Source organism: Lithobates pipiens, unplaced genomic scaffold (genome assembly GCF_037356315.1).
Source record: "Lithobates pipiens isolate NorthernLeopardFrog02 unplaced genomic scaffold, aLitPip1_a1.2 Scaffold_3, whole genome shotgun sequence".
NCBI classification, from domain to species: Eukaryota; Metazoa; Chordata; class Amphibia; order Anura; family Ranidae; genus Lithobates; species Lithobates pipiens.
The window spans coordinates 149,889,086-149,916,854 of record NW_027507790.1 but is presented as its reverse complement, the minus strand read 5'-3'; the positions used below and the strand labels follow the sequence as shown (position 1 = coordinate 149,916,854).

The following is a 27,769-nucleotide window of genomic DNA, read 5'->3' as shown; positions in this document are numbered from 1 at the left end:
TCTTATTAGCTTTTTTACTGACAAGTTACTTTTTATTTCAACCAGCCTTTATCGGTTGCACCTCTTGCACTAATTAAATATTTTATGCCAATATCCCATATTAATACATTCATTTCTAAAAATATGTTGCTTGTGATTGAGAGATCACGTGTCTTTACATCACCTTCTGACCAACATCTGATCACATCTGTCTCCCACTATGGCAGCTCACACAAATAGAAAACTTCTAATCCCTTATCAAATCCTTAGTGGGAATTTCAGATGCTGGCAGGCAAGAAGTACCTGGATTTTTATCTCTTCAAGCAGTATAAGATTATTCTCAAAATTCATTTGTAGGACAAAGATACAGAGACCTTTCTGTCTTAACAATGTGAAAGCGGCAATAACACTTTCTCCCCTTTTTCTTATCATTAGAGGTTATCTCTTGGGAAGCAATTGCCTTCTTAACAGGTTCTTTTAATCCAACCTCAGTAGAGACCTTTATTAAGTTTTTAAAGAACACTGAAAGCTCTAAACAGGCAATATGACTGCCGTGATGCTATATTCTCTGTTCATTTGTGATGACTTTTTACAATAGGAAAATGTTACCACCGATAAAAGGGCAAAAAGAGCACGGCTGCCTCTGCCTAGCCTATGGTATCTCTTCTAAAATCCTTCTATTATATAACAATTCCTTTCACTTGAATAAGATTAGGAAAAGCAGGTTTGACTTAAAAAGCATCCTATATTTTTTAATCTGAACTGATAAAAACATGCACAGATAAAGCTGAAAATATATGTGAAAATATTTGTGGATATAATGTCTGGAATATTACAATTAATCCCTTAAGAAATTATTACAAGATGGATTTTTAACTATAAAACTATGATTATTAACTAAGATTTTTAGATTATGGAATACCTTATTTGCAATGTATTATATTATTTCTGTATCTGATTAGGGATGTCCAAACCGTTTGGGGAGAGGTTTACTTTATCTCTGTGAATAAATACCTTAACAAATTTTGGATTTTTTTTTTTTTTTTTGCAAAGGTACATACAATTATGCTGCATAGACAAAAATCCATTTACTCATTTCTTTTACCATACAAGATATCATCAAAATATCTTGGGTACGCCTTCTTACAATATAATAACCAAGGAGAAATATGCAAAACTTGGACAGCAAAAGGTCCACTGACTACATTGGAACCCCTGAACACTAGGTGAGCCGCGTTACATTACTATAATAGCATGTTATCTGACAACATTGTTTGTAAAGAGTCCAGAAGAAGTGCCTCTGGATGTAGTGAGAAAATATGGCAGCCCCTATGTACAGATATAATTGCATATTATACATAGAAAATATTTTTTAAATATTGGCAAATATTGAAAAGATTATTTACATGTCTTTTACAAATAGCTACAACAAACTGAAAATACTATATATTGACCTTAAGAATTCTTTCTTGCCTTTAGTCTAGTTTAAAGGAGACTCCTGTGTATGAACATATTTTGGGACATCATTGTTGTAATTTACACGCAACATGAATAGATAAGAAAGTGCATCAAAATTATTTGTTTTAAACTATTTTTTTTCAGTTATTTCATGCAAATTATGCCATTCATCCCAGGAGTATTCAGGATGGGAGGATGGGTTTTCTCAGCTAACCACACCCTCCTGGCTGGCTGCCTGAGCCAAGGGCAGATGGATTCCAGGAAGTAAATCATCCATCCTTACTCAAGATGACCATGGCCATAAATGCTAGGGGGGTGTTTTTCAAAGTGATTTCTCAGCAAAATAAAGCATGGAGATAAGAATGGATGGATGCCTTTGCTTTGAATATTAAAAATGAATCAAACAGCATTTTTGGTTTGTGGTGCTCAGATGCAATGTAGTTCCACTTTAACACTTTAAAGAAGAAGCCTTTTGTCTTTTTGTTCTGCCCCTCCCTCACAAAAATGGGAAAAAGTTTCACGGTTGTACGAGAAGTTTAGTACCCTTTTGTGCTCCGAGGCAGCACTTCCTGCTTTCTGTCCTAGGTTTACCCCTGCTGCCTCCTGGGATTACTACAATACACCTATCCTAGACAGTGTGTTACTGAGAGAGAATGCACATTGCAAGTTTCAGTTCAGACGCACACACATCATTGGCATTGGATGCCTGCACATACATCATTGGCATTGATATGCCTGCACATATGAGGTCACTACAGTGGCCATATACCAGAAACTAGTGGCATTTTTCTGCATGTGTAGAAATCAGCATGCCTATGTGCCAATGCACCTCAGGTCTCTGCCAAGTCTCAAATACTTGTATACACACTGAAAAATAGCAGCATGAAAGTGGGGCAGGGGGGAAAGTATTGGTGCACAGGTTACGTTTTGCTTTAATGATCAGCAAGTGAGGAAAGACTGAAGAAATGCATCTACCTAGCCGATGACCTCATTTTCCCAGGTTCCTCCTTTAGACTCTCTTCACACTGAAGGCATTTTTCAAGCGCTAAAGGGGTAAAAATAGCGCCTGTTATGCACCTGAAAAACACCTCCCCTGCAGCCCCATTTTTCAGATTTAAGGTCTTTGCTGCAATACTTACACAACATATGTGCTTAATAAAAGGCAATAAGGTTTACTTTTAAATGCATGTAATTTTTGTAAAACATTAGAAACTGAATTTATAAAAACATTAGAAACTGAAACTGGAGCTTTTGCTGACAGCAAAAATTAACTAGTATTTTTTTATATTTTCTAACCAGCAGAAGAAACATAATGGCCTACATCTGACTGGTTGTTAATAGCAACACACCCACATTCCTTGTAAACCTCATTTTAAGAATATGTCCTGGTGTGATATCAACAATTTCTGATTTCTTTGATACCTTATCTCCAGCCAAAGTATCTTGCGGCCCAAGGCAGCTACAATAACATCTATTTCCCTGTTAATACATTATTACCATTTTCATCTTACCTGATATTTGTCCCTTTAATTCTGGGTGATATGAAAGAAAAAGGATCTCAGAACTTGATTTTTCAACCTCATCTTCAAGCCACAGGAAGAGTTTGATGATCCTGCACAATAACTTTAGGTGCTTTAGCTGTAATGTTGTTTCTCTAGTTTTCCTCTGATGATCTTCTATGTTAACAGCTAAAGGTAAGGAAGAAAAATGCAGACAAAATAAATATACTATAAAAGTTTTCAAGAACTTTTTGCAATTATCTGCACGTTAATATAAATGAAACGTCCAACTAATCAAACTAAGAGAGTGGCAGAGGTTTCTTAAAACAGCGTTAGGGCTCATGCACACTGCAGCTCACAGAAAGCTGCTTTTACAGGCATTTGAGCTTTTATTTCAGCTTGAAGAAGCTTATACTTATTTATACTTTATTTTGACTTTTTATTGAGCTTTTTTGAGCATAAGCATTTTTTTTTTTTTTTTTTTTTTTTTTTTTTTTACAAACCCTCCCCTCAGTTCATTTTTCCTATGTTTGTGTGTTTTCAAGTTCCTTTGAGCTTTTTCATGTTCATTTGCGCTTTTTTGCATGTTTTTAGGCACTTAGGCGTCTTTCCTGCTCGAAAGCTCTTCCCAAAAATGTGATGGGGAGGGGTTCCGCCAGTAGGAGCATATGCCTGTAAACTCCTAAAAAAGCCATAGTGTGCATGGACACATTGGCTAGCATGGAGGGGAGTTTCCAGGCAGACAAAAATAAGAGCTCAAAAAAGTTCAAAAGCCTGTAGGAGCTACTTCTTTGACCTGCAGTGTGCATGAGCCCTTAGACCAGCTTTACACTGGGGCAGTTTTCAGGCGCTTTAGCGTTGGAAATAGCCTCTAAGCGCCTGAAAACCGCCTCCCATTCATTCCAGCATGTCTTTTCACACTGGGCGGTGCAGCATCTTCGGGGCTGGTTGGGAGTGCTGTATTTAGCGCTCCCAAAAATGCCTTGCCCATTGGAATGAAAAGCCAGCACTTCCAAAGTGCCGTAAAAGCGTTTTAAAAGCAAAGCAAAACAGGACTTTTTACCCTTTTTTGGGGGTAAAAAGTGCCCCGCTAGAAGCCCAAAAGCGCCGCTTAAACAGTGCTATTGCACCGCTAAAACGAGTGCCACTTTAGCGCTAATGGACAGTGCTTTCAATATGAAAGCAGTCTTATACTTAAATGTATGAATCAGTGTGCAATCCAGTGTATCAGAGCAAGGGAGTTTATTTATTGTAAGTCAGTAGTACAAACCCGACAGCATGCCACAGCCCTTACACCATTTGGAATTTAGTCTTTGACAATGATTTTTGATTGGCTCTTTTGGGTTAATATACTACTGCATTGTTGCTATAACTTGAGTTATATCGCCCCTCTTTTTCTCTGGCATCATACTTTCCCTGCCGTGTTCATTCAGCATACAGATATGTTACACACTCCTTTCAGAGACAGTCAGCTTTTAATCAGGACTTTTCTTTTTCAAAATGATCCATAGAACTAAAAGAAAATCACGCTTTTGGTCCCTGCTTTAATTCGTAATAATCTTCTACTGACTAGGTGTCACCAAAACACAAGGAAAAAGTAGTGTACTATAAGTTATGCCACGTACACACAATTTTTTCCATCAGAATAAACTCTGGCGGGTTTTCGGACGGAATTCCGCTCAAGCGGTCTTGCCTACACGCGATCACACCAAATTCCGACCGCCAAGAATGCGGTTATGTAAACACCACATACGACGGGACTATAAAAGGGAAGTTCAATAGCCAGCGTGCCACCCTTTGGGCTCCTTTTGCTAATCTCATGTTCATCTCGTGTTAGTAGAAGTTTGGTGAGAGATGATTCGTGCTTTTCAGATCGTTGCTGCTTTTCAGTTTGTGCTTGTGGGTTTGTATCTGTTCTTCAGTGCGTGTAGTCAGTTTGCATTTGTTTGTCAGTGCGTGCTATATATAGTAGTACCCTATTTGATTAACATTGCGTTCTGGTCCACTTGCATTTCTGATTTTCAGCTTGTTCTTTCAGGCCTTGCTGTTTTTCAGTGCTTTCTGTTTAGTTCGTTCTGACCAGCCGACCGTTTTGAAGCCATGTTGTGGGTACCTGCTCGTCGTAGAGTTCGTGCTGTGCGGGAGCTTGGTGTTGGGGTTCTTACTTTGACACAAGCCCAGTCCATGAACAGGTTGAGGAGGAGTTCATGGACCAAGAATTGGTTACTCCAGCGTGACCCATTCTCTCACATGCCTTTGCTGCGTGAGATCCGTGAGAATAATCCTGATGATTTCAGGAATTACCTCAGGACGACGGACCCCATTTTTCGCCGTCTGTTGGCTTTGCTGACCCCTTAAATCAGCAGGCAGGATACCTGCATACGGAAAGCCATCACTCCGGAGCAGAGGCTAGTCACCACGTTTCGGTACTTGGCAACTGGGAGAAGCCTGCAGGACCTCAAGTTCTCAACAGGCATCTCCCCTCAGGCTCTGGGGATCATTATTCCAGAGACCTGTTCTGCCATCATTCAGGTCCTGCAGACGGACTATATTAGGGTTTTATCGTTTAAAACCACATTCTATGCATTTAATGTTTGATAATGTATTTTATTTCTTTCATCATTCCCCAATTACCATGATTGTAATATGCTGAGAATGTCCCCTTTGTCCTCATGCATGCTGTAAGCTTTTAATGCTCCTTTGTTGTCCTTCATGCATATTTGCCTTCACTAACCTTCCCAGCATGCTATACTGGGCCCATATACACCTATAGCCTAGTCACTTTACAATGTATTTAGTCAGCTCCATTGTAGTAATTTATCCTAAACACCCCCCCCCCCCAAACATCCCCTAAAATGTGTACAAATGTTATTTGTGACCTTAAATTCAGGCAGAGTGCCAGAGGAACCCTCCCCCTCCCCCACCCCCCCCCCCAACCACTAAGTCAGCTGATATCAATCCTCTATCTGCTGACTTTGCCATATCCATACACACTATACCGACCTCTTTTGTGTTCATATTTATGGATGAATTCACCAAAGCAAAGTGCAAAGGCCTGCCTGATTACTTTCAAATGGTACTGTTTAAAGTTTTGTTCTCCTATTATCTTGATAGGTAATTGCAGAATCTAAAAATGTGCTTCCATTTTTTTTTGTATTATGCCACTTCTTTCCTGTCCAGTGGGATGCCAATAGTATAATTAAGGAGGGGCTGGCCAAATAACACACATTACTTTGTTACTCCATTGCTTAGTGGAGAGGGTTACCTGTCCAAAACATACCACCACCCTCCCCCCCCAAAATATTTCCAAGGGACCATCAGAGGGGGTGAGGAATCTAATAAGTGGCCTTTATATTTTTACCTTTAAATACGCCTTCCAAAAAATGTTTTACTGATGTTGGCCAAGAATGTTTGTGTCTAATCTGCTTGCAATTTTTATGTGTAAAATTACTAATTTGATTATTCTTGTTTGACTCCACAATTTCCTTCAACACCACAGGAATGGCAGACTGTGGCTTCCCAATTTGCCCAGCGGTGGGATTTTCCTAACTGCGGAGGGGCAATCGATGGGAAGCATGTCCACATCGTCCCACCACCCCATTCGGGGTCATACTATTTTAACTATAAGGGGTTTCATAGTATTGTGTTGATGGCGGTGGTGTCGGCGACATACGAGTTTTATGTATGTGGATGTGGGGAGGAATGGCTGGATGTCGGATGGAGGAGTATTTGCCCGGACCGAGTTTTACCGACGTCTCGAATGTGGTGGCTTGGGATTGCCACCTCTGGAGGAGAACGTCGAAGCACTGCCATTTTTGTTTGCCGCAGATGAGGCATTCAGTCTCGGTGACCACATGAGGCCATTCCCCCAGAGGGCCCTCACCCCAGAGAAGAGGATTTTTAATTACTGGCTGGCCAGAGCCAGAAGAGTTGTGGAGAACGCGTTTGAGAACCTGGTCAGCCGGTTCTGCCTGTTTCAAATGGCCGTAAATATGGTGGAGTACAAACTAAACTATATAATTTTGAGCTGCTGCATCATGTACAACTTTTTAAAAAGAAACAATGCTAATTATGTTGCAACAGTTGGGCCTGAGGCCGGACTTAGTAATGAAACACTAACGGCCCTGGAAGTGAGCAGTCCTTGCTTGCCCCCTAAAGCACCCATGAAGTGCGTCAAAAATATTTACAATATTTTTACAATGGGGGGCCATTGCTTTGCCACCCAATTTAGAATACATTTTATTTTTTATCAAATAAAATCTGGATTTTCATTTACTGCTTGGGTTTATTTTTCCTGTCTCCTAGGTTCTCCTATTGCACTTGTAGTGCCAAGTGGTTTTTCCATTATTAAATAACAACCATTGTCACTGTAAACACCAAATTAATACAAAAAATGGTATTGATCATTAAGCAGCCACACATTGTTGAGTATAAAATATTTTATTGTGTGTACATGTACATGTGCGTTGTAAAACATATTTTTGGTAAAAACATCAATTCTTGTTTTCTTTTTTTTCTAAACATTTTAGGGTACATAAACAGGCATGTTTAAAAACATAACATACACAAATCTGGAACTTACAAAGTTCAACATTTAAACACTGAAGGCAATATCAGACATTATAGTGTCCAAAATGTCTTGATATTGCCTTTATCAGATGGGGTGAAGTCACCCCTATAAAAGCCAAATTTTGAAGATGCACACAATTTGGGAGCCAAACTGGGGATTTCCCTCCTGATCTCATGCCTAATGTGCTATCTCCCATCATGGGGGATCAATGGACGTGTTTTGGGGGTGTAACCTCTTCCTCTCTCCTACTTGAGTTTCGAGGAAGGGGTTGCAGCCCCAAAACGCGTACATTGATATCCCCTGATGGCAGATAGCACATGTTGGCACACTGTGTGCATCTTCAAAATTTGGCTTTTAAAATGTTCAAAAAACTTGTGGTATACAAAAATGGTGACTTTTTTAGGTATTTAGATTCTTCATAGGACATCAATCATGTTCTTTCGTTTTTGTTCAATCTCAATAGTTTTTTGCTTTATACAGCCTAAATCCTGACTACAATACATTTGGATTAGCCTTTGGGCACTGTCACCGGTGAAATGAGATTGTTCTTCCACAACCTGTACATCACCTAAAAAATAAAATACACAGCATGTATTATAAATATGTATGTATACCCTCCATTACCTGAATCTGGGGTGTCAGACACTCTTCTGTTGTGGTGACAATCTCCACCATCTCTCCTTCCTCCACATCCTCTGGTTGTAACCTCGGTTTCCCTTCTTCAGGTAGTGGGGAGGGGGGGGTCCTAGTGTGCTGAGATGTCCAGTCTTTGCTCCCCTATGAGCATGAAACAAAAGGTATATTTAGCATACAAATTCTTGAGGCCAGAAATAGGAATATGAAACATTGCTTGGAAGTGGCGTACAATTGCTTGTTTGGGTAGAGTTCCAAGTTGAAGACGTGATTAATTCCCTTTTTACCAAGCTGGAATACTTACCTTTTTTGGACAAGTTTCACACATGTACACACCTGTGTGGGACACCATAAAAAATGTGCTCTGGTGTCCCACACTAGTGCTCCTGAGTCCAGATGTGTAAACAGCTGCTGAGTGTCCTCTCCTTACATTCCACTGAATCAAGTTTGCAATTCATTATAGTTTCAACGACATCTAGACAACAATGTCCTAAACTTCTTTTAATACAAATTAGCATGACAAAATGTAGTTAACCCTGTATCAGCTAAAAACCGTATTTAGTTGGCAAACGAACAATGTTTACTATGAATGATTACTGTGCCGCCCACGAACATGAAAGTAGCCATTTTAAAATGTCCAACAGTAAAGAAAAGCACATGGTGCAGCATGCAAGTAATAATAATATGGACACACGACAACTACTTACTTTTTCAAAGAACTTTGATCCTTCTGTATTGATCGTGCTCCCTCAATTTAAGCTCTGACCAGCGTTTCTTCAATTGATCCTTGGATCGTCATACCCCAAAATTCCTGTGCAGACTCTTCACAACTTTAGTCATGATCTTGGCCTTTCTCATATTTGGGTTTGGGTACAGTCCATAAACACTGTAATAGTCGTTCTTCCTCAAGATGTCGACCATCTCCAACATCTCACCAAAGGACATATTGGAGGCTTTAAATCTCCTCCTGGATCGTGATGTTTCTGGCTCTGGGCTTTGCTCCTCCTCATTACAGCTATTATGCACCTGCTGTGTCTCAGCCATGTTCCTCTCCCACTGCAGCGAAAGAGACGGGGCGGGGAATATTCTAGAAAGAACGTCAGGGACGGGGGAGGTGCGCGGAGTTCCACGCATGTGCAGTGTATATAAAGCTAACACGTAACTGCGTTCTGTGTGCGGAGGAAGGAGGAACGGAAGAGACTAATGTTATAATGAAGGTAAGATTTTAACTTGGGACATGAGCGGCCTATACTGAATCTAGATTGAGGCCTATATTGGGATAAGATTAGCCTGAGATGAGTGTTTTTGACTTTTGTTTGGTCTTGCAGAAATAATGTATCCATTTAAAGATCAAGAATTCCTGGGCAAATTCCTGGATAAATACTGAGATCTGGGAAATGTATGGGAGGTGGAAAAAACCCTTATATCACAATAAAGCATGTAAGAAGGCATCGCTGGAGACACTGCTTGAATTTGTAAAGACTTGGGCCCCCAATGCAGACATGAGGTTTCTGGAAACTAAAATTGGTAGCTTGAGAAGCACATATAAGAAGGAGTATCTGAAGGTCCAGAAGTCCCTGAGGTCAGGAGCAGCAGCAGATGATGTCTATGTACCCAGTCTGTGGTACTATAACAGGATGCATTTTCTGGATGACCAAATTGAAGCCAGGGAATCGCTTTTGACTCTTCTGGCCCCCCCTTCCATTCACCCTTCTCTCAACCCCAGCTGAGGCTTCCGAGGACCAACCTGGGCCTTTCATCCAGGAAAAAATTGAGGAGCGCAGATGAAACCATTTGGAAACATATTTTTGTGGGAAAATGATTGTTGGTAACTAGATGTTATTATTGATAACAAATGAATGATTTATCAAAAAGTGTTCGACATATCAACAGACAGTAGGGGCCAAAAATGATTGTAAAAGAATGAAAAATGCTGGGGTCAGAATGATAGTCTTTTATATTTATTAACATTCAATTTGCAACAGTCATGAGCTGAAAATTGTGTGCGATTCATGAACCAAAAACGAAAACTATGTCCCTTCTTCATACACAGGAAGACCTCAGCCAGGACGAGGCTCTGGAATGTGGCACACAGGAGAAGGCAGGGGGAAGTGTCAGCCAGGAGATGGCAGGGCCAAGTCACACCCAATCCTAGGTCCCTCCCCTCCGCCTTCCAACCAAAAGGCCCAGGAAGGGGAGTAAAACAGAGGAGGCAGCACTGGCCCCCATTAAGGAGGCTAATGCGGCCCTGAAATTTCCCCTCGATGCTGTAGAGGCCTCTAATTTACAGAAAATGGAGGAGGGCCAACGCCTCAACTGTGAAAAGCTATTTTTTGAGGCCACCCACAAGGGGTTAACGGGCCAATGATGGATGACATCCACCTGTGTGCGCTCCCCATCCTCTTCCTCCTCCTGCCACAAGTCCATCTCCAGAGCCACAGCCTCCAGGGAAGGCTGCAGGGAAGGCTGCAGGCCAGCACGGAGGGAAGGTTGCATGGAAGAGTCAAAAGTGATTGCCTGGCTTCAGTCTGGTCTGACAGAAAATGCAGCCTGTTGTAGTACCACAGCCTGGGAGTCCTGGACTAGATTGACCTCCCTTCTATATGGGCTTCTCAAGCTACCAAGTTTTTTAGCCACAAAGTTGAAGTCTGCCTTGGGCGCCAGTTTCTCCAGCGTCGTCTTCATCTTTCTTTTATTATGAGGGAAAATAAATTGAGATTTTTGTTTCTGAAAATACTTGCCTATGTGTTTTTCTTCAAATAGCAAATTTTGCTTGTGAGTAGGCAGGTACATTTCATAAATACAATGTCAAATTAACAAGGGACACCAACACTAAGCAACCTCCTTGAGGTTTACAAATACAAGACAATGGTGTTGTGGAAACGTGACATAAAAAAATAAAAAGGAGATCACGAGAAAAAAACAGGAAATCTTGATTAAAAAAAAAAATATATATATATATATATATATATATATATATATGACTCGCTAGTTTTACAAGACCGAGCGGTTCCGTCTCGTACTTGATTCTGAGCATGCGTGTTTTTTGGCGGTCGGAATTGCACACACACGATCGGAATTTCCGTAAGAAATTTTTTTTTCGTCTGAAAAATTGAGAACCTGCTCTCAATCTTTTGCTGCTGGAAATTCAGCCTGCAAAATTCTGATAGAGCATACATACGGTCGCATTTTCAGACGAAAAGCTCTCATTGGCCTTTTGCAGGCCGAAATTCCGACCGTGCGTATGCGGCATTAGTTGGTTTTTTTTGGCTCTATTCTGTGCATAGCCCTGAATTTGTTATTAAAGTAGAACTAAAGACAAAATGTGTTTCATTTTGGATAGAGTAAGGGAGAGTTATAACCCCTGTCAGGTTTTTTTTTTCCATCGGTGTCCCATTGAGGCGATTTCACTTCACTTCCTGCCCCATAGCCAAAACAGGAGATGAGGGAATCTCTGGTTGTCACCAGGAACCCCAGAACTAGTATTGAAAGATTTCCCCTCTATTACTGTTCTGGAGAGGGGGGGTTCTCCTTAATGGGGACACAGACAGACATAAAAGCCTATCAAGTGTTATAATCCCTCTCTGCCTTGTCCAAAATTAAAAAAGGTTTTGCTTTAAGTTGTGTCCTTATCCCTTAGCTTAGTCTTAAACATACTTACCCTTTCAAAACATTGCACTGGGCCATCAAAATGAGAAAGAAAAAATTATGAACCCCTAAGGCAAGTTAAAAATGGCCTGTAGTTTCAAACAAACTGATACCCACAGGTGTTAAAGAAGAACTGAAGATTTACACAAAAAAGCAATATACTGTACACTTGCATTTTTGTTTTCTATTATTGCTGCAGTTCATTTTACTTTGCATATAAACAGCACCCATCTACTGGCAAACAGGAAAAGCTTCAAATCCGTAGGGAAATGAGGGATACCAGATTCATTTGTTTTTCAATGACTCAGAGCTGCCTACAGTAATGTGCACACAGAGAGGGTAGCACTCCTAACATGTGGAATGTTTGAACTTTTCTGTATCTCAGGAACTGTTGGAGCCATGTGGACCACTAACAAGGTTATTATTTTACTAAAATTGCAGTGGGCTTTTGTATACGCCATAATTTAAATATAAACACAGCTTTATGGGGTTCTTCAACTTTTGCCTTAAGAATGAAAACACCTATTGAAATATATGACTAAAACAGAATAATGAATGGTACATTTTTTGTGCCATATCATTAAAGTTTAATTATATCACCCTCTGGAAAGAATGTGATAAAAATGGTTTTGCTTTATATATTACGTTTTATTTAAGAAGAAAAAAAAAACAGCGTGGCTGACAAGACAAGTTCCAGCATCAGAGGAGTCATGTACAGGTACTGTATTTTTGATGGAAAACACAGGCATAATCAAAAGGCTTCTGTGTGCCTTAAGGAATCCAATTTAAGATTAAATTCTCTGAGTACATTTGTAGACACTACTTCATCTTGCAGCAAATTCCAAAGTCTGATTACTTTTTTGGAAGAGGAAAGGATTTCTTGTTAGAAAGTTGAACCTTTGCTTGACCCACAAGACGTTAGTTATCTTCTTTTCCTTAGATTTCAGTTCTGCACTAACAAGACCTCATTTGTTTCCCTGTATTTGCAATTTATATATTTTTTCCTCTAAAAAACATATCCTATCTTAGCATCCATTTCTTAACATAAGCTGGTTACGTGGGTTAAAAACAATTCCAGGGTCGTCTGTTCCGTGGACCTTTACAATTATAATGATTTGTACATGGCTGTGTTTGGTATAATTTGTAGTGAAAGTATTGTGATCGGTAATACAACAAAATACATTTACACGGTGCAGGCATCTTCGGTTTACTGCAATGGTCACAGCAACAACTAGAACATTGCAAGAAATGATTGTAAGGTTGAAAAGGGCAAAAAGAAAACTCTTCTACTGGAATTTTATCTACCTTTTTTTTCAACTCCAGAGCGAGATGACATACACTATGACTTTCCAGTTATTTTTAAAGGCAACACTAACATTGCATTCTGCCAAAGCGCAATGGTCTACAATGAGAAATTGGGTTCATTTACTAAGGGGGAACAGAATGTTCACTTTGCAAGGTAATTTGCCCAAAAGCTTAGTGAATGAGGTGAATTTCGGCTGACTTCTATCATCCGATCATGTGCAAGCACAAATATCACTTATTTTCTTCATTACATGTAATTGGGTATTCTTTGTAAAGTTAAACTTCATTACATTCACTAAACTCTGTGGCAAATCACCTTGTAAAATGCAACTTCACTTGCAAAGTGAACAGCCTATGTACCCTTTGTAAATATATCCTAATGTGTCTAATATGAAAACAGTCTCCTTTCGCCTTAAAGAAAGCAATCCGATTCAGACGTGAATCTAAACCAGAAGCAAGCTTTAAGAATCACTGAAGGATGTTTCTGGGCATATTTAAAAATAATGGTAAAGTGATAAGTATGATGTACATATATTTCTTAGGACAGCTGTTCCTAAGAAAAAACAACCCTCCCTTGGGTTGTATACAAAAAAATGATATTTTGGATGCAGCGTTGCTCCCCTCTATGTTGCCCAGCCTTCAGTGGTGCAGCGCACTATTTACGTTCATGTGCAGGCATGACTAAACACTACATACAGATGAACAAGAAAGCCTAACTCAGTTCTCCTATTTATCTCTCTAAGGAATATGTATATGCAACTGTGCAGTACAGCACAGCAGTAGAGGCATTCCATGCTAAATCTAAGGTCCGATTTGCTTGCCTTTTGTATACAGGTGCACCTACACTTTAGATCAGGGATATGCAATTAGTGGACCTCCAGTTGTTGCAAAACTACAAGTCCCAACATGCCCCTGCCTCTGGGTGTCATGCTTGTGGCTGTCAGAGTCTTGCTATGCCTCTTGGGACTTGTAGTTCTGCAACAGCTGGAGGTCCGCTAATTGCATATCCCTGATATAGATACACATTTTGCATAAATGTTCATTGGATGCAAGTTATTAAAACTGCAGACTGGCTGATCAGAATTACAAATTATTTGGCAACTAAGACGGTGCTTGGAGTTCAGCTTCAAGGTAACGCTGTGTAATTCTTGTGCACTAAAACTTTTTGTATTAAAGGTTTCAATTCAAGTGTTATTATCAGATGTTATAATGCAATTTGATTCAACAAGAAGAAAACTGTTTCAGTTACTTAATTCCTAGAAAAGCTGTGTTTTTAAAGGAAAACAAGATTTTTGTTTTGAAATGAATAAAAAAACTACTGCACGAACCTGACAATTTCATGTGATTAAAACACTACCTTTCCATTTCAATCTGTAGATGTTGCTGCATATTTCTAGATTGTTAAAAACTTTAAATGCAATTTCCTTGAAAAATTGCAACTGACTGAATTCTCATGTGCTACTGGATTTATTAGCTCACTGCTTTCCTGAGATATCTGCCCAGAGAGAGAAGGCAAATTTCAAACATTCGCTGCAGATGTTCTTTTTTTTTGGGCAATATAGTGGATTAATGATTAGCACCTCTGGCTTGTAGCACAAACTATCTGCAGCACAGAGTTTGCATGTTCCCCCAAATTTCAAAGACAAGCTGATAGCATAATTAGCTCCTCTCTAAAGTGGCCCTTAGTTTGCATGTAATATGGGGGCCTTATATTCAAAGTTGCCTGAGGGCAGGAGCTAATGTGAATGTACAGTACAGTAAAAAGCACTGTGTAAATTGTTGGCATTTTATAAATGTCTTTAATAACGAATACTCTGCTTGATGATGCAGATGCTAAAAAGATTTGCAATACAACATGCCATCCTAGTTTTTCCCAGTCTGGGGGAATTCGGTAACAACTCGATACATAACGACTAGTTACCAGATCCAAAAATGAATGCCAAACTTTTCTGCAAGGATGTCACTCCCTATCTTCTCATGACGGGTTATTGCTACAGAATTTCCCTTCACTAGGAGAAAACAGTACCTGGATCACAGCTTGCCCACTGCCAGAACACCATTCAGAGGCCAGTTACAAGTGCTTACTACTTACCAAATATGTGAGTGCAACCAACGATCCTAACTTTAAAGTATACGTAAACCCTCGCCTTCAGTAAAATAACCTCTTCAGTTTAAAATAGAAGTTAAAAGGGAAAACATGTGTGTGTGTGGTGTGTATAAATATTATATAAATATATATATATATATATATATATATATATATATATATATATATATATATATATATATATAAACATATATGCACACACATACACATATACCCACCCCCCCCCCTTTTTTTTTTTTAAAGTGATCACATACCTTTTGTTCTCAGCTGCACAAGGAGCTCAGAGAGGGGAGGAGAAACAACAGACTGGTCTTCCCAGTAAATGGCTGTGCAGTATGATCATTGGAGGAGGGCAGGCAGAGTTCCCAGTACAGCTTGAAAACTGACCACACTGTGCTCTCATGTCTAGAGTAGACAGTTTTAATAGGAAAGCAGAGGAACTGGCAGGGATACCAGGTATTTCACACAAAGGAAGCAACAAAAAGAACAGGCAGCAGACTTTTCATACAAGCACATGGTATAGCACTCACATATAGAGAATATGAAATGTTCGGTTTACATATTCCTAAACCGCTTAAGGACCGCCTCCTGCACATATATACGTTGGCATAATGGCATGGCTGGCCACAATCACGTACATGTACATGGCTCTTTAAGTGCCCAGCCGTAGGTCGGGAGCACGCCGCCGGCAGCGCGCTCCCGACCTGGTCCTGAGCTCCGTGACCGTGGCCGCGGGACCAGCAGACCCGATCGCCGCTGGTGTCCCACGATCAGGTCACAGAGCTGAAGAACGAGGAGAGGCCTCTGTAAACAAACCTCTCCCCGTGCTTCCTACTGAGCCTGTCACTGATCGTCTGTTTCCTGTTATAGGGAAAGACGATCAGTGACGTCAGACACCAAGCCACGCCCCACTACAGTTAAAAAAAAAAAAGCACACACACACATTTAACCCCTCCCCCTAGTGGTTAACTCCTTCACTGCCAGTGTCATTTACACAGGAATCAGTGCATTTAAATATCACTGATTGCTGTATAAATGACAATGAGGTCAAAAAGTGTCCGCCATAATGTCGCAGTCACAATAAAAATCGCGGATCGCCGCCATTACTAGTAAAATAAAATATTAATAAAAATGCTATAAAACTATCCCTTATTTTGTAAACGCTATAACTTTTGCGCAAACCAATCAATAATCGTGATTTTTTTTTTTACTAAAAATATGTAGAATACGTATTGGCCTAAACTGAAGGAAACATTTTTTTTTTTTTTACATATTTTTTGGGGATATTTATTATAGCAAAAAGTAAAAAATATTGCATTTTTTTCAAAATTGTCGCTCTATTTTTGTTTACAGCGCAAAAAATAAAAACCGCAGAGGTGATCAAATACAACCAAAAGAAAGCTCTATTTGTGGGAAAAAATTACGCCAATTTTGTTTGGGAGCCACATCGCACGACCGTGCAATTGTCAGTTAAAATGACGCAGTGCCGAATTGCAAAAAGGGGACTGGTCCTTTGGCTAGCAAATTGGTCTGGGGCTTAAGTGGTTAATAAAGCTTTTTCTCTATAGAAGTTTTTTGTTATTGCATAACTTGAGTAGCTGTGAAGATCTTCCACTTGCCAAATACAGTTGTGCTCATAAGTTTACATACCCTGGCCAAATTTATAATTTATTGGCAATTTTTCAGAGAATATAAATGATAACATAAAAACTTTTCTTTCACTCATGGTTAGTGTTTGGCTAAAGTAATTTATTATCAATCAACTGTGTTTATTCTTTTTAAATCATAATGACAACACAAACTACCCAAATGACCCTGATCAAAAGTTTACATAACACCATGTATTGCCCCCTTTAACATCAATGACAGCTTGAAGTCTTTTGTGGTATTAGTGGATGAGACTCTTTATCTTCTCAGATGGTAAAGTTGCCCATTCCTCTTGGCAAAAAGCCTCCAGTGCATGTAAATTCTTGGGCTGTCTTGTATGAACTGCACGTTTTGAGATCTCCTCAGAGTGGCTCAATGATATTGAGGTCAGGAGACTGAGATGGCCACTCCAGAACCTTCACTTTATTCTGCTGTAGCCAATGACAGATCGATGTGGCCTTGTGTTTTGGATCATTGTCATGTTGATGTCCAAGTACGTCCCATGCGCAGCTTCCTGACTGATGAATGCAAATATTCTTCCAGTATCTTTTGATAACATACTGTACTCCTCCTCCTTGTAGCTCACACATCCCCAAAACATCAGCGATCTACCTCCATGTTTCACAGTAGGAATGGTGTACCTTTCATCATAGGCCTTGTTGACTCCTCTCCAAATGTAGCATTTATGGTTGTGGCCAAAAAGCTACATTTTGGTCTTATCACTCCAAATAACTTTGTGTCAGAAGGTTTGAGGCTTGTCTCTGTGCTATTTGGCATATTGCAAGTGAGATACTTTGTGGCATTTGCATAATAATGGCTTTCTTCTGGCGACTTAACCATGCAGCGCATCTTTCTTCAAGTGGCTCCTTATTGTGTATCTTGAAACAGCCACCACAGATGTTTTCAGAGAGGCCTGTATTTCACCTGAAGTTATCTGTGGGTTTTTCTTTGCATCCCACACAATTTTCCTGGCAGTTGTGGCTGACAATTTAGTTGGTCTACCTGACCGTTTGGCTTCAAGAGAACCCCTCATTTTCCACTTCTTGATTAGAGTTTGAACACTGCTGATTGGCATTCTCAATTCCTTGGATAACTTTTTATATCCCTTTCCTGTTTTATACAGTTCAACTGCCTTTTCCCACAGAGCCTTTGACAATTCTTTTGCTTTCTCCATGACTCAGAATCCAGAAACGGCAGTGCAGCCCTGGATGAAAGATGCAAGGGTCTGTCAGGAGTCCAGAAACTTATTGACCTTTTATACATACACAAATTACAAGCAAACAGATCACAGTTGAGGATGGTTACGTTTAATAGCCATTCAAACCCCTTTGTGTCAACTTGTGTGCATGTTATCAGGCCAAAATCACCTGGGTATGTAAACTTTTGATCAGGGACATTTGGGTAGTTTCAGTTGTCATTATGATTTAAAAAGAGTAAACACAGTTGATTGATAATAAATGGCTTCAGTCAAACACTAACCATGAGTGAAAGAAAAGTTTTTGTGCTATCATTCATATTCTCTGAAAAATGGCCAAGAAATCATAATTCTGCCAGGGTATGTAAACAGAACTGTACCAGACTGCTGTTCGGCTGGACAACACTAATAGGCATGCTGATTGCCAGTGCATTTAGACTTCCATTTTATCTCTATGTTGTCATAATTAATGCACTAACAGTGCACGTGCAGCCTTATTTTGGTGTCTCTAATTCACAATTGTTAGTTTAGGCATTGCAGAGACATTCATCTTCTTTTTTTTTTTTTTTTAATTATTAATCTTTATTAAATTTTCACATTTATACAGACCACATTTTAAAATAACATTATCAGGGTTCAAATACCTCTTTCTTCCCTTCCGAGATCTGAGTTTTAGAGTTCTAGAAAGGGAAGGGGGACATGAAGATACATCCATACATCACATATAATTAGCAAAAAAAAACAAAAGCACATTATCTAAACAGTACCATATCCCCCCTTCTCCTACCATCACTATTTTTGCAGTTCCTACGTTTTTCCTATTGTTCTAACCCCACCCCTCCCTCCCATCCCTTCTATCAACCCCACCCCCCCTCCCCTCCCCTCTTATATATATATTGGTGCTTTTATCCTACAGTATAGCATAAATGTGTTATAATAATTCCCGAACCTTTAATGTACCCTACCCTACTCCTTCCCATTACCCATCCCCCCTCCCCTCTTCCCTTTCCTATCATGGTTTAAACTGGGGTATGCATCACTTCTATCCACTCTCGCCAGTTCCTATTAAACTCCTTTAGGTTATTTCGTTTTGCATATACTGCCCTCTCCTTACATAGATAGTCATTTACCGCCCTTGTCCAATCCTCTACTGTAGGGGGTAGCTTTGATTGCCATCTCCTAGCTATCATCCTTCTAGCTTGAAATAAACATCTTAGGATTGCCGTTGTTATTCCCTTCCTTTCTACTTCCTCCTCTCTGTAGCCTAAAATGCACACTATGGGATTTAACTCTATTACCGTCCCAAAAACCCTACTTATTATCTTTACCACTCCTTCCCAGTATCTAAATAATTTGGGACATTTCCAAAGCATGTGCATTAAATTCCCTGACCCCCCACACCTGGGGCAAAAGTCATCTGTTCTCTTACCAAATTTAAATAATTTCTGGGGAGTATAGTATGCTCTATTAATTACCATTAAATGGGAAATCCTCTGAGGAGGAGAGACCGAGACCTTTGGGCATGCCGCTAGGATATTTTTCCACTGTGCTCGTGTTATATTACCTAGGTCCTGCTCCCATTTCCCTTTCTCAACCCTCCCTTTCCTCTCACTATTAATCTGTTCACCCAGCTGGGCATAGAATTTAGATATTAATCCTTTAGTGGGTCCTGCTTGTGCTACTGGGTATAGCAAGGGCATTTCCTCCCATGTTAATAACAGGTTTCCAAACTGGGTCCTTAAAGCATGCCTCACTTGTATATAGGCATAGAATGAATTTTGTGATATCTTAAATTCTCTTTGCAGCTGGTCAAAGGATTTAATACCCCTGCCGCCATATAAATGGCTTAGCCTTACAATGCCACATTTTTCCCAATCTGCAATTTTTCCAACCCGCCATATTTCCTGTAGCTTCTTATTGTTCCATAGAGGCGTATACTTTGTTATTTCACTATATCCCATTTTTTTTTTAACTGTACCCCATAGCTTTAACATCATTTTTACTGTAGGGCATCTACACTGGAATGAGTCCGCTTCCAGGGTCTCAATCAGGGTACTATGTGGGGAGCCTGTTAATACTAATCTCCCATTTGGGGTTCCTCCGTTCTTCTCATCGATCCCCCCTAGCTGTTGTAATTGGGACGCCCAAAAGTAGCACTCTGGATAAGGGACCGCGAATCCTCCTTCCTCTCCCGGTAGCTGAAGCATCCGCAATTTCAATCTAGCCTGTCCTCCCCTCCATATTAACTCCCTAAACAGCATCTCGATTTTATCAAACCAACTTTTATTAATCCATATTGGGGCATTGTGTAATATGTATAAAAGTTGGGGCATCCATATCATTTTTATCAGATTGCATCTGCCAGCGACCGAGAGAGGCAGTCGTTTCCATATAGCAATTTTTTGTTTAAACTTAGCCAGTAATGGGACTAAGTTATAACTTATATATTGCTTAGGATCCCTTGACAAGGTTACTCCCAGATATTTCAACTTATCCACCATTGGCATTTGGGGGGTTCCCAGGGCCGTTTGCTGACCAATTGGGTCCAAAGGGAGACATTCCGATTTTTCCCAATTTATCTCCAGCCCAGTGAAGCCTCCAAACCCTTGCACCAGTTCCATTGCCCTTGGTAGTGAGTATCTCATATCCCCTAAGAACAATAGGATATCGTCTGCATAAAGTGAGATTTTTTCCTCTCCAGTTTTTCTTACAAAGCCGACAATATCCCGGTTTGCTCTAATTGCACATGCCAGGGGCTCTATGGCCAATGCAAAGAGCAGGGGTGATAATGGGCACCCCTGCCTCGTCCCTCTCCCCAACTCTATTTTCCCGGATAACTCGTTATTAACTTTTAGTCTCGCACTAGGTTTGTCATATAGCATCCTAATCCATCTTATAAAGGAAGGACCCAGGCCAAATTTCTCCAAAACTTTCCATATATATCCCCATTCTACGCTATCAAATGCTTTCCTTACATCCAATGCCACCACTGCACCCGGAGTATCGTTATCCATTGGGACCTGCAAGTTCAAAAAGGCTCTTCTAATATTTATACTCGTTGACCTGTTGGCTATAAACCCTGTTTGGTCCATATGGACCAATCTTGCTATGACTCGATTAAGCCTAGTCGCTAATACCTTGGCCAATATCTTTGTATCAGTACACAGGAGAGAGATTGGCCTATACGCTGCAACATCTAAGGCGTCCTTCCCTTCTTTGTACAACAGGGTTATAACCGCCTCCATCATTGATGGGGGCAATTTACCCTCCCCATATGCTCCTCTTAACATCTCCAGAAGTTCAGGAATCAGTATCTCGCCAAAGTTTTTATAGACTTCAATCGGTAGTCCATCCGGCCCAGGCGATTTCTGATTTGGCATACTCGCAACTGCTTCCCGAAGTTCTTTCAAAGTTATTGGGGCTTCCAGTTCCTCTCTTTCTTCTTGTTTCAGACATGGTACCTCTAATTGACCTAAAAATGCTTCCATTTGTTCATCCATCCCTACTTTTTGTGCAGTATATAGGTTTTTATAATATCCTTCAAATGCTTGGGAAATACTCCCCGTTTCTGTTATAACCTTTCCCTCAGATATCCTAATCGCCGAGATTGAGGAAGGACCCGAGTTAGTCTTCACCAGTTGTGCCAACATTTTTCCCACGCTTTCCCCTTCCGCGAAGGAGGCTTGGCGTTGGAACATATGCTGAATCTCTGCTTTCTTTAGGGCTAATAACCTAAGTTCTTCTTGTTTATCTAACCAGATTTTTTCTTTGCCCTGCGTGGGGTCCCTAATAAAATCTCTTTCAGCCTCTGACACTTCTCTCCCTATTTGTACCTCCTGTTCCCTAGATTTCCTGTTTATTTTTGCTATTGATTGGATCATAAGGCCCCTTAAGAAAGCTTTCAGAGTGTCCCACAAGATCCCCGATGTTACTGTACCCCGGTTATTTTTTAGAAATTCTTTTAATTCCCACTGAATTCTCTCAGGGCATTCTTCTGTCTCTTTTTTTATCAGTTCTAGCCAGAGCGGGTTCACTTTCCACAACCTCTGTACCTTACGTTCTCTCATTTTTAATACTGCTGTCACTGGGGAGTGATCTGAAATCCCCCTGGGCTGATATTCAACCTTTTCCACCATTTGTAAGGCCAGGTCATTCCCCAGTATCATATCAATCCTGGATAACGTAGTATGTGTGGACGAGTAGCAACTATACTGCCGAACTCCCGGGTTCCCAGTTCTCCATAAATCCCATAATCCTACTTCTTCCAGGTACTGTCCCAACCTCCCCTGCCAAGCTGGTTCCGCCAGTGTTTTTTCTGGGAATCTATCAATTTTAATATCCAATACCGTGTTGAAATCCCCTACTATTATTATAGGGACACCGTCTATCCCCACTAAAAATTCCTGTAATTTAAAAAGCACTTCCATTTTAAATGGTGGGGGGATGTAGATGTTTGCCAGCATACATTCCCTATTTTCAATTAGGCACTGTAAGAAAATGTATCTGCCTTTTTCATCCAGGCTAGCCCGTTTGCATACAAAATTCACCCCCGTTTTTACCAAGACACTCACCCCTCTGCTATATGTCGAATAAACAGAGTGATATTGAAATTGATATTTTCTGCTCTGCAGCCGGTATATTGTATCTCTATTTAAATGGGTCTCCTGTATGCAGAGCAACTCTACTCCACATCCCTCCAACCAGGATAGCACAGCTTTTTGTTTCAGCCGCGTCCCCAGACCCCTCACATTCCAGGAGCCTATCTTAATTTTACCATCCTGCATAACCATAAACAAATATAGAGGAGAAAAAGAAAAAAAAAAGAAAAACCTAAGGTAGTAAAGAAAGAGAGCGAAATAACCAGTCTACTGATGACACTATTAAGAACCATTTGTCTCCCAGTACCCACCAACTCCCCTCTAACTTCTTTTATTACCTTATACCACACTCCCCATATATTACTCCCTTGTATAATAACAAATTTATTAGGCGTCACCATTAACTCGTATGTTATGTGTCTTTGAATATACATTATACTGTATGATCGTTTATTACCATTTTCCCCCTTGTGATCAATAAATTTTCCTTGTTTTTTACCACCCCTAGTTTTACCACCCCACAGTTTGTGTCCTTTTTTGCTTTGAATTATTTCCTGTACTACCTTTATTAGTGCATACTTATATTTTTTTTCCCCCTTCAACCTCCCCCCTATTTTCCCTACTACACCCACCCCCTCTCCCCCCTTTCTACCTCCCTCCCGCCCCTCCCCCACCTTCCTAGGTGTTACCCTAGGGGCTATTAGTGACCTTATACCACTCTCTTCACAACCTATTTACCACCCTCACCTAGTGCGCTCGCCGTGTATTACCTCCCTCCCACCCCCCTCCCATACAGACACAGACAGCTCACACCCCAAAAAAAAAAAAAAAAAAAAAAAAAAAAAACACACATACTTCATCCCCCCCTCTCCTTCTATCTTCCCATCCCACTCAGTACTAGAAACCCCAGCAACTACAACTTTTCTTTATTTTCTTCTATCCATTTTTCCACTTCTATCGGGGAACTAAAAACCTGAGTATGCCCTAGTGCATTAATCCGTAACTTTGCAGGATAAAGCAGAGCATACGGCACCCTGAGCTTCTGTAACCTGCGTTTCACCTGGAGGAACTCTACCCTTTTTCTCTGAAGTTCTGGGGAAAAATCAGAGTATAATGAAATTCTAACACCCTTATACAATACATTCCCCATTTCCCTTGCCTTCCGTAATAATACCACTTTATCTTTATAGTTCAATAACTTCATTAATAATGGCCTAGGACGGCCCCCCTCCAATGGTGCTCTAAAGGGTACCCTATGTGCCCTCTCTATTGAGAACGCTGTTGAAAAAACATCCCTCCCAAACAGTTCAACCAGAAGGTGCTCCATAAATTCAGCAGGGTTTACACCCTCACTTTTTTCCGGAAGTCCCACTACTCGCACATTGTCCCTCCTGAGCCTATTTTCCATTTCGTCCATTCTTGTTCTATATCCGCCGAACTGCTCCTTCAGGCTTTCTATTTCTTTAATTAGGAATGTTGTATCGTCTTCCAATCTGCTGGTCCTTAACTCAAGTTCTGTCGTCCTTTCCACCACTTTCTGTAGGTCTTGCCTTACCAGCATTAGATCTTCCTTCACTCCCTTCATTTGATTACAGAGTTCTTTCAGTGAGATGTTACATGCGTTTACGGCCAGTAACACATCCTTAATTGTTGGCTCTTTTTCAACCGGAGGAGAGTCACCCGTTGTGACCTCCATATTCTGTTCCCCTGCACCCGCTTTTTTATTAACTGGGCATTTGGACACTGCTCCGGCCTGTGTATTAATGTTAATGTTCGATTGACCCATGCTTTTCCTTTCAGATATTTCTCCATGCTGCCCCTTTGTCTGCCCTTTTTTTGGAGGGGTCTGTGATGACTGTGCAGGGTTATGAGCATATTGTTCTAATTTAGCTGCTGTGGTAGATTGTTGCGAACTTTTTTCCCCTTTTTCCTTTGCAGAGCGCAAGTGCTGCATCTTAATTTCCTTTTCTCACCCCCTTCCACAGAACAGTCCTGGATATATCGTATTTTAATATATTTTTAACTTTAACTTTTTAACCCAGCCGCCCCTCGCTCAGTTGATTACTTAGTGCAATATTAACCGTCTCTTATAACCAGTTCTCCAGTATTCACTTCATGTATCACCAAAACTTCCTGTTTTAATGCTTCACAGCAGACATTTATTTGCACACACTTAGTTCAGATACCGTTCAACCAATTGATTTTTAGAGCAGTCACCATCCCTCAGTTAATCAATAAATGCGATACTGATCTTATCTTATAGTTAGTCAGTCCACAAGCACTCCGTTCACATATCACAGACTTCCTGATTCGTTGCTTACAGACGTTCGTTTTTTACAGCAGGTACTTCTTTACTTATACTGCATGGGTTATCATTCGTTCGTCTTAAAGCACAAAACGGATCAATGAATTCCAAGGGACAATAAGCTATAGGTCCTTCTCACCCCCGGCCGGCGCCCTCTTGTTTACTTGTTACCAGTTCTCAGGCATCGCTATGTCCACAACTTGCTCTGCTAGACCTCCACCTGCTATGCCCCTCACACCTCCGCCTTCTTCCCCCCCCCCCGCAGTCCTGCCGCTTACCTCCTTCCTCCTATCGCGGCTTACTGGAGAGCGGGAGGGCCTCTTGGTGTCCACAGTGTGCGGCGTCTCTTCGGCAGGGTTCAAAAGCGTTCGGCTTGGTCGGGGGTACTCGTGCTTCTTTGGCCGTGCTCGCTGGGGTTCAAGACCCGGAAGTAAGCGTGGATCTCCGAGGGTTCAAAAGCGTTCGGCTTGGTCGGGGGTACTCGTGCTTCTTTGGCCGTGCTCGCTGGGGTTCGAGACCCGGAAGTAAGCGTGGATCTCCGAGGGCTCGGCACGATCGTACAGTAATGCGCTGTCACTCCTCCTCCCGTCCAGCTTCAATGTACAGCTCCAGCCCACCGCACGCTACGTCCGACCGAGGCACTAAGCGCTCCAGGCTCTCATCAAGGGGGTCTGGGAGAGAGTCACACACGGCGTCTCACATCTCTCACTCACTCCATCTTGCACATCCGGTCACGCCCCAGAGACATTCATCTTCGATTTCAAAATATAAGCATTGAAACAATTTTTTTCCAATTGCTTTTTACTGCACCAAAATCTTGGCAGTGTGCCCATCTTGCAATTAAAACACACAGTAGGCAAAACAAGGCTGTCAGAAACCAACTGAAACCCAACTTTAGAGTCTTTGCTTTGATCTTAGAGTATCGTTGACAATGAATTACTTAGGAGTACAAGCAGCTAGAGAGATCATGAATGGGTTTTTTAAAGCTATTTCACTGCTTGATGTTTAATGTCTAAGCAGAGGTCCATTTTTAAACCTTAAGGGTCGATTCACACAGGAGCAACACGACTTTTGGAGGCAACTTGGACACGACTTGAACACGACTTGGGCACGACTTACAACACGACTTTAAGTCGCCCCAGGCCAGGCGACTTTTGCTGTGGCCAATCAGAGAATGAGCTCTCAAGGGGGAACTCCACGCCAAATTAAAAAAAAAAAAACAGCATGGGTTCCCCCTCTGAGATCATAGCAGGCCCTTAGGTCTGGTATGGATTTGAAGGGTAACCCCCTACGCCGAAAAAATGGCGTGGGGGTCCCCCCAGATCCATACTAGACCCTTATCCGAGCCCACTACCCGGCCAGCCAGAAAAGGGGGTGGGGACGAGCGAGTGCCCCCCTCATGAGCCGTACCAGGCCGTGTGCCCTCAACATGGAGGGTGCCTTGGGGAAGGGGGGGCCTCGTGGCCCCCCCACCCCAAAGCACCTTGTCCCCATGTTGATGAGGACAAGGGCCTCTTCCCGTCAACCCTGGCCTTTGGTTGTCGGGGTCTGCGGGCGGTGGGCTTATCGGAATCTGGAAGCCCCTTTAATAAGGGCGCCCCTGGATCCTGGCCCCCCACCCTATGTGATTAAGTATGGGGTACAATGTATTAAAGGGGGCCCCCGGATTCCGATAAGCCACCCGCCCGCAGACCCCGACAACCAACGGCCAGGGTTATTGGGAAGAGGCCCTTGTCCTTATCAACATGGGGACAAGGTGCTTTGGTCAAGTCACCCCCCCTGCTGAGGGCACGCGGCCTGGTATGGCTCAGGAGGGGGGGGGCGCTCGCTCGTCCCCACCCCCTTTCCTGGCCGGCCGGATAGTGTGCTCGGATAAGGGTCTGGTATGGATCTGGGGGGGACCCCCACGCTGTTTTTTTGGCGTAGGGGGGTTCCCCTTCAAATCCATACCAGACCTAAGGGCCTGGTATGCTCTCGGAGGGGGAACCCACGCCAAATTTAATTTAAATTTGGTGTGGAGTTCCCTTTTGAGAGCTGATAATTCTCTGAGAGTCGCCTCCGTATAGACGGAGATCCGACTTGGAGGCGACCTCCATTGAAATCAATGGGTACCAGTCGCCTACAAGTCGGATTGAAGTAGTACAGGAGCCTTTTCTGAAGTCGGAGCATTAAGATGGCGCTCATTCACTTACATTGATTTCTACATTTTGTGCGACCTGAGGCGACTTGGGGTGACTTGAAGTCGGATCTGAGTTGCCCCGTGTGAACCGGCCCTAAAAGAAGAAGAAGAGGATAAAAGTTCTGGCAGTAAAGCTGAACACTCACAACTGCTTTCTGGATACCTGGTTGCCATGTAAAAGATCCCAGACAAAAGGATCTAGATAAGCAATGTAGGAAGAACTGCCCTTTCTCATCAAAGTCTTAGATTAGAACTCCTTAAGGACAGTGAAAAAAGGAAAACAGGGAAATGTACGATCATGTGCAATTGATCAAATTATTGAATTGTGTAAAACCAAATAAGTTGTCATCAGAGGGGATTAGACACTATGGCCAGTGGTGCATGGAGAACAGCAGCTTAAGTTGAAATCCTCACTCACAGTGCTGCTAGGTTGGGGGGAAGAGGAAAGTAATGTCTGCGCTCAGAGCTGTGCTCCACCCTAGAGCTCTCCAACATGGCTTCTTCTGACAGGAGATGATAGTTTCAGGGGTGGGTCCCCCTTTTTCAAGCCTCAGGATTGTGCACCTACCTGTTTTTTTTTTTTTTTACTGTTGTCAAGTATAGTGTATTCCCTTATGCATGACAACTCCAGGGTTAGCAGAAGATA

The 27,769-nt window shown here is 41.5% G+C and overlaps 1 protein-coding gene across 4 annotated transcripts in view; it reads right to left on the bottom strand.

Annotated features, from left to right (window-relative positions):
• The window catches only part of KIAA0825 (KIAA0825 ortholog), a 760,685-nt gene that overhangs the window by 560,033 nt on the left and 172,883 nt on the right, over positions 1–27,769 (bottom strand). For all 4 annotated transcript variants that reach the window (XM_077462388.1, XM_077462390.1, XM_077462389.1 and 1 more), the window contains exon 5: positions 2,949–3,125. In XM_077462388.1, the coding sequence (XP_077318514.1) occupies positions 2,949–3,125 (177 nt within the window). The remainder of the gene's footprint in view (positions 1–2,948; positions 3,126–27,769) is intronic.